At 46.0% G+C, this 8,047-nt stretch overlaps 1 protein-coding gene across 2 annotated transcripts in view; it reads left to right on the top strand.

Moving 5' to 3' along the window:
• The first annotated feature begins 1,192 nt into the window (after positions 1 to 1,192).
• Positions 1,193 to 8,047, top strand: part of MOB1B (MOB kinase activator 1B) — a 65,554-nt gene continuing 58,699 nt past the window's right edge. Inside the window, exon 1 of one of the 2 annotated variants that reach the window (XM_075544226.1) lies at positions 1,193 to 1,312. Coding sequence is in view for 1 of the 2 variants with exons in the window: in XM_075544225.1 (XP_075400340.1) it covers positions 1,692 to 1,705 (14 nt within the window). In the remaining variant the exon portion in view is untranslated. Of the gene's footprint in view, positions 1,313 to 1,405; positions 1,706 to 8,047 lie in introns of those variants that run through there. The other variant, XM_075544225.1, reaches the window with a different exon arrangement.

The raw sequence follows: 8,047 nt of genomic DNA, 5'->3' as shown, positions 1-8,047 counted from the left end.
ACTAATAGTGTATGTCGTTAGCCACCCTGGATTCAGCTCTGACATAACAGAATACACTGCTTTATTCTTAGGCAAATGCATGGTCAGCTGTGATCCATAGATTTTCAGAATAGACTATCATGCCTTTCTTCCGAGTCCATTGTATCATATGAACATGTGAACCTCCACGGACAGATGGGGATGGTGGTGGTAGTGGTTGTGCATGAGATCCAGTAATTAATCAAGTAAATTTCATACTTGCATATCCATGAAATCTACTATGCTCATGGGTATGATTATCCAAAGACGGGTTAACACTTAACATACATTTTTGTTCTATTTCTTGGAATACCCTACTCATAGATTTGATGAATGTTACGAATAAAGAACATAGGCATTTTTCAGGTACAACAAACGGGTACCCATCTTTTCCCAGCAACTGATAATGCTGTAGGCTATTCTTAACTATATAAAGATTTGCCTTGCACTATATTAGAATAAAAGACCCTCCTTTAGGGGTAGAGGGCTGAATCTTTTCTGGACTCTAAAATGTTTGGGGTATGAGTGCCCAGTGGTTATAATTGACTTTGCCCACAGATACGTAATCACTGTTGCCACTGCTTACCCATGACCTCGCTCTCTTCCTTGTTTCTGCCCAGTGTTCTCAGATGCTGATGACAGTCTAACTTGTCTGTTCAGACAGTGATAGTCTTTGACCTGCACCTAATTGGGGGTTTTGAAATATATCCTCAAAATGATCAAGATGCTGAAAATGCTGTCCCTAATCACTCTTGTGGGACGAAGACAAGGCTTTCAACTCCAGTAAAGAGTTAGTCTTGCAATGATACAACTCTTCTTGATTTAATTGACCTACTGAATTGTATGATATGTGAATTATATGCCAATAAAACTATTGGGGAAACATAAAAGAGTGACAGCCTTGGAAGTCCACAGGGGCACTTCAACCTGTCCTACAGCGTCGCTATGAGCCAGAATTGACTCTACGGGACGGCAGGGAGTTTGGTTTGGTTTTAGCCACTCTTTTGACCGAACCACACCCAAGCCATTCCAAGCGGATGAACCTCCGTCCTGTTTTAATAGGAGCCGGCAAAGAGATTCCATAACCTTTCCTCACCCTTTGTTGGGCACTCAGGGCGGGTGACATCCGGTCCCCGTCCATCCCTCCCTGCCGTAAGCTGACACCCAGGCTGGGAGCCCATTTCCTCCCGGAGCGCTGAGACCCAGCCGAGCAGTCCCGAGCACGCGGCCACGACCCTCCGCCGCAGGACAGGAAGGCCAGGGTCCCGGGCGCCCTGGCTGAAGGTGAGCCGAGGTGAGGTCCCGGGCCGCGCGGGGAGGGGAGGGTTGCGCGCACGCCGCTCTCGCGAGAGCTGGCAAGTCGCGGGCGGCCGGGGGCGAGGGGCGGGGCGCGCGCGGCGCCAGGAGGGCTGGGCGCGCGGCGCGGCAGTCGCGGTGCGTCCTCGGAGGAGCCGGCCGCCCACGTTCTCTCCGCCCCGGTCCCTTCTCCTCCCGCGGCGAGATTCCAGCCCGCGCTCCCCACTTCCGCCCCCTCGGCCTGCCATTGGAACTGGCCCGGGCGGACGAGTTGCCGCCGCGGAAGAGCCCGCGCGCCCCTCCTCCTTCTCCCTCAGCTGCCCGACCGCCCTCGCTCCTGGCCGCCGCCGACCGGAGGCCTCGCCGCCGCCGCCGACATGAGCTTCTTGTTGTAAGTAGCCAGGCTCCGCGCCCCGGCTTTGTTCGAGCGCGACCCCGCCGCCGCCCGCGCTCGGCCGGGCCTCGTCGCCGGGAACCTGCGGACCTTCTCCCTGCACCCCGAGGTCCTGACACACCCCGCTGCCGGCACCCCCCCGGTTTCGCCCCGACCTTCCTTAGTCGTTCGTAGCCGGGGTGGACGGTGTGTACGCTTTTGATGGTTACCTCCCACTCTGCCGCGGGACTCGCTCCTACCGCGTGCCGGGCCGCTTGCCCGCCTCCTGCTTGCTCGTTATCGATGGATCGATTGACTTATTTATTGCGCTGGTACCCTAGCCCAGGTGACAAAGCGCCGGGCTTTCACGAGCCCGGCTCTGCCCCGTAGCCCTTCCGAGCGGTCAAGTGCTCAACCGCGAACCGCAGGCGCTGCTGCTGGAACACATCATCTATCTGCTCCTAGACTCATTGCAGCCTCGGAAAACCCGGGGGGCAGCTCGACTCCGCCCTGGAGGGTCATTCTGAGTCAGAATGGACTCACTGCTAATGGGTTGGGTTTGGTTCTTGGGTCCTAGGCGGCGTAAATTACTCCGGGAGGTAATGCTGAAAGGCGGCAGCTTGGTTCTGGAGGACAAGGGTCTGCAGCAGGCTTTAACTTTCCCGAGAGACTCCTTTCTCTCTTTGTGGTTTCCCTGAAAAGTATGGACTTTTATCTCTTTAGACAACTACCAAATAAGGGTCTGAGTAGCGGGCACTGGGCTGATTAGGTTCACAGGGGAGTTGTTTTGCAAAGTCATTTGTAAATGCCAATTTTAGCACATTTATTGCATGTCATTCTTTCACTTACTTATCATTTATTCCAGAGGGGAAGGGTGGGGAGATGGGATGGCCAGATGGAGTTAGTTATGAATAAGGAGGCAAAGGACCCTCCCTCCAGTCACCCTAAAATGGGAGCTTACACCCTGATGATTCCGCTTTCCTCGGCTTCCTCGAGTTTCCCCCGAAATTTAGTCCATGGTTAGAAAAAGTACATTAAAAAGTCGAGGTATTTTCTTTCAGAATTGTGGAGGAAAAATGCGTTTAACGACAGGTTTCTGTTCTGTTTTCCCCCTGCCCTCATGAGAAAAATGACCTTTGAAGACTGCTTTCTGTTCTGTCTTCCCCCTTCCACATCCTTTAATACTTAGTTATCAAATTGGTATCTGTCTGAACACTTTAATTTTCACACATCTAGAATGTAAGTTCTTTTCATGGCATTCAAGCAAAATTGAGCCATCATAAGGAGGCAGACCACCAGGACTTGCTAGTATTTTTTGTAAGCATGGGACCTGGTTGGTAATCAACTTGCCTAAAGTGTTTGAGTTTGTGAAACCCTTTTGTTAGGCTAATCTTAGAAGTGGACTCTGAGTTTGCCAAATTGAAATCATGAAATGAGAAGGCTGTGTAACTTTAAAGAAGTCTTTATTTCCAGTTTTAATGTGAATTAACATACAGGCATCTGTACTTGAAGCGTGAGTACAATCCTATAATGCTGACGTTTGATGCTTTCAAGAGTGTAAAGGCTGTTCTGGAAATAGTGATGTAGAGGATTGTGGTGGCTGTTGATGCGGTTGGGTTGGGTCTCTTGGAATTCAGAAACTAAATTGGTGCAACGAGGGAAGGAACTATATTTGGCCGAAACGGGGGTGTGGAGAAGGCCCTTATACTATTTTATGAATACCAGTACAATAAGAGCCGGTTTTTCAAGGTTTAATAGGAGCTCCTGTGGTATCGTGGGCTATTAACTGCAAAGTCAGCAGTTCAAAACCACCAGCTGCTCTTTCGGAGGAAGACGGGTCTTTCTCTTTTGGGTCTTTCTACTCTAGTGAAGAGTTAGTCTCAGAAACTCACAGTTTCTGTTCTACTCTGCCCATGCTCTGACTTGGCTCTGACTTGATGGTAGTGAGCTTGGAGTTTTTGGTAGTGTTTAATAGATTCAGTACGGTAGGGGCAGGAGGGGTTAAAGGGGAGTTGATATCAAGGAATTCAGGAAGCAAGAAAATGTTTTGAAACATTGTAGTAGCAATTGTACAATACTGCTTGAGTTTCTATAACTGTGGAATGTTAGGATATATCTGTAAGCACTTACAATAAAATAATTAATTAAGGAAACTGAAAAATACCAGAATAGATACAGAGACCTACAGAGAGAGGGGAGACGGACATCGGGAAAAGAACCATGTACATGCAAGAAAGCCAAGGAATGCCGGTAAACTTAAGAAACCAAGGGAGAAGTTCCTAGAAGGAATCCACACAGCCAAAGCCCTGGTTTGGATTTTTCACTTCCATGACTTTGAGAAAATGAAAATAAACTTCTGTTCCCTGAAGGGGAAAAAAAAATCCAGAAATGCTGTTAAGTTCTCCTATTTCCTGAAGCATATTAACCAACCTCTGTCATCGGTTCAATTATGACTCATGGTGGTGACCTTATTAGCAACTTTCAAATCTTGCCTAATGGGTGTATATGTAGTACTGTATAGGGTTTGCACTCTTTAGGGCACAGTTTCACAGTCAGCTCCCATAGAGCTTTTAGAATATTCCTAACATACTTAGCCTATATGCCGGACAACCCCCCAAATTGATCAGACATTATTAGTTACATTCCTGTTGGACATGATACAGGAAAGTTTGGGTTATTTCTTCTCTTTGTTATCTGGTATAATTTCCTGAATACTGTTTTCTGTATTACAAAGTGAGCAGAGAAAGGAAGGATTACAGCTTAGTTCTCAAAATTTTATTAAAATATTAATTAAAATATTTCTCCCTAGATTTTGGAAGTGGTTGGAGCAGAGGAAATAGGGGACAGTGGGAGATGGGGTTCAGAAGATGATTACTCCTGAAGGCTTGTAAGATAGAAGGGAAGAAGTTACAAAAATTATTCATTTTGCCAGTACTGGTTTAGGCACTCAACTCACTGTCATTGAATTGATTCTGATTCAGAACGATCCTACAGGACAATGTAGAGCTGCCCCTTGGCTTTCCAAGACGTTAAATCTTTGGGGAGAAAGCCCATATTTCTACCTCACCATGGCTGGTAGGTGCTGACCTCTGACCTTATGGTTAGCAGCTGAGTGTGTAGCTTACTACACATGGGGATCTATGTATTGAGTATCATTAATGCTCCCTGTCATTAATGAGTAAAATAGACAAAAATTCCTGCCTTGGTGACGCTTAGGTTTTATTTAGTAAGCAACCATAAACCATAAGCCATCAGTAAATGGTATGCGAGGGGCTTCAAAAACTTCGTGGAAACCTTCATTATCTTTTAATTACATTTTCCAACAACTGTTTGAAGTTGTATGGGTATGGTCCATGGCTAGGGAAGAAGGACTTGCTTGGAATGGTGTCAGGAGCAGGGCCTACATAGTTTGCTTGGCTCTGGCTCTCAAGGAGAGACTGGGCTTCTCTCCCGCTGTCTCAGAGAATGCTATGTGCCCAGAGACAGCCGTTGCAGGTGCAAGCTTGCAGCTCCCAGGCTCAGGGTGCCTGTGGAACACCAGGACAGCTTGTGTGGGGGCTTACTCTGATATATGTGTATCACATATTTACTAAATCTGATGTTCACACAGCATCTGAATCACATAGTATCATGTTTTACAGGAAGCATCCTTGGCCATGCAGGGACGCACACCCTAGCATGGTGAGAGGATTGATAGTGGAGTCAATTTGATGCATGACAACCCCATGTGTGTCAGTAGAACTCTGTGGGCTTTTGACTGGCTGATTTTTTGGGGAAGTAGATGACCAGATTTTCTTGTAAGCAACCTCTAAAGGTCGACTTAGACCTCCAACATTTAATTAGCAGCTCTGCGTACTAAGTTGGTACCAATCAGCAACTCTCTTATTGAAGGACACAAGCCATGGGACAGAAAGAGCTGGGCTGAGGAGGTCTTGGGTAGGGAGTGGAGGTGGCCTGGGGAGCCCCAGAGGTTCCCCGATACCCTGGAGCAGTCATACCTTTGTGTAGCTTTGTACAAGTGTTCAGAGTAAGTTGGCACCACGTATGCTGCTCTAGCTGGGACAAAGCTGTGGTTCTGCTAGCAAGGGACTGCTGTGTACTTTCAAATTAAGCTAAATTCCCGGAGGGAAGATAACAGAAAATTTGAACTTAATTTTGTAGACTTAAATCTCTCAACACTTTATTAGTACTTGCTGTGTGTCATGCATTTTTGAAAATGTGAGACTCTGGGGATGTTAGATAAAACACCATTTCTAGCCTCATAATGTTTGATGAAGAAAGTATATGAATATCAAACCCACTACCATTGAGTCAATTCCAACTCATAGCAATCCTATAAAGCACAGTCGAACTGCTGCTTGCTGTTTCTGAGCCTGTAAATCTGCAGAAAGTCTCCTCTTTCTCCCTCAAAAGTGTTTGGTGGGTTTGAACCGTCCACTTAGCAGCCCAGCATTTATCCCACAGTGCCACTAGGGCTCCTTAGTATATGAATAAACATCTGTCATTGATGCCGTATAGTCACATGGGTTCCAAAGTCTAAGAAACATTTGGTTCTGTTTGGCTGCAGTAAGGTTTCATCAGAGTGGGTGGTATTTAATGGAAGGTGAGCATGAGGTCTCTAAAAGGGCAGAACTCCAGTCATAAACATTCGGAGGCATGAAATTGCCTCTTAATTGTGCATCATTAGGTTCTTGTCAGAAACTGGAATCATAGAGCGATGGGATCTCTCATTAACATAGCCAACTTGCCGCTTATTGCAGAAGAGGCATAATCACTAGCTCCAGGTTGTTGCCTAATTACCAGTCTGTCCAGAATTAGAATTCAGGTCTTTTGGCTTAGTATTGTACTTCTCCTGACGTTTTAGGGGAGAGGGGCTTGGTGGTGCAGTGGGTTGCTTGTTGAGGTGCTAACCACAAGGTTAGCAATTCAAAACCACCAGCTTCTAGGGAGAAAGACAAGGCTTTCTACTCCTTAAAAGACAGGGACAGTTCTGTCCTGTCCTTAAGGGTCTCTATGAGTCAGAACTGACACAAGGACTGTGAGTTGAATGCCTAGAGTTTTGCCGAGAGCTTAGAATGTATTAGGCACTAAATGCTTTTCGTCAGTAACTAATTTCAGTAGCTAATAGGACCCTCATTTTATAGGTCGTACAGAGAGTATCTTAATGACCTAATGCTGCTATAACAGAACTTCCACAAGGGGGTGGCTTTAGAGAACAGAAGTTTATTTCCTCACAAGTCTGGGGCTAAAGGTCCACATCTGTCTCTACAGTGTGGGTTCCTTTTTTGCCCCCAGCCCTGGGTGTTCTTTGGATCCTTGGCAATGTCCACATGACATGTTTGCCACTGTGTTTGTTGCTGTGTCTACTGTTCCTTTTACCACTCAAAACAAAGGTAGCTTTAGATTAGATTTAGGACCTACCTTACCCTGATGATGCTTTCAGGTAGCCTTTGGATTGCTAACTGCAGAGTCAGTGGTTCAAACCCACCAGCTGCGCCGTGTAGAAAGATGAGGCTTATCTGCTTCACAGCTTTATGTAGGGCTGCTATGAGTCAGAGTTCCTCTGATGGCATTGGGTTTTACTAAGGTGTGATATAGTTAACACAGCACAGAAATGCTATTTCCAAACAAGATTACATCCATAGATACATACCTTAGGATTCTAACATATTTTGGGGAGACACACATTTAATCGATAACTATATAAACTAATTAACTGCCACCACGTCGATGGGGACTCGTAGAAACCTTGTAGGACACAGTAGAACTGCCCCTGTGAATTTCTAAGACTAATTGATTACCTAAGTGGAAAGCCCCTTCTTTTTCCTGAGGAGTGGCTGGTGGTTTCAACCTGCTGACCTTGCTGTTGGCAGACCGACTTGTAACCACTGTGCCACCAGGGCTCCTAACAGGCTAAATAGAAGCCTCAGTATCATGTAGCCTATAAGTGGTGTCTCTCACTCTTACTGCCACCGAGTCAGTTCCAACTCCTAGTGACCCTATCAGACAGGGTAGAGTGGCCCATGTGGGTTTCTGAGACTGTCACTCTTTACAGGAGTAGAAAGCCTATCTTGTTCTCACAAGACAGCAGGTAGTTTTAAACTGATGACCTTGTAACACACTATGCTGCGAGGGCTCTTTGGGATTTAATGCTGGCAATCTAGATCCAGAGCTGTTATATATCAGGCTTGATAAAACTGTAAGAACGGGATATTCAAGTAGACCACATTTTAAAGGAAAGTCTTTTATTACCAAATACTGGTATGCCATATTGCTTAGACAGTTTTCTAAGGTTTACCAAGAAAATAATGATGACAAAGAAAATTTTAAAAATTTAAATTTAAGTAACATTTAAAAATT

The sequence above is a fragment of the Tenrec ecaudatus genome, chromosome 3 (assembly GCF_050624435.1).
Source record: "Tenrec ecaudatus isolate mTenEca1 chromosome 3, mTenEca1.hap1, whole genome shotgun sequence".
Lineage (NCBI taxonomy): Eukaryota > Metazoa > Chordata > Mammalia > Afrosoricida > Tenrecidae > Tenrec > Tenrec ecaudatus.
The sequence above is the reverse complement of the archived record's forward strand: the minus strand, read 5'-3'. Positions and strand labels throughout refer to the sequence as shown.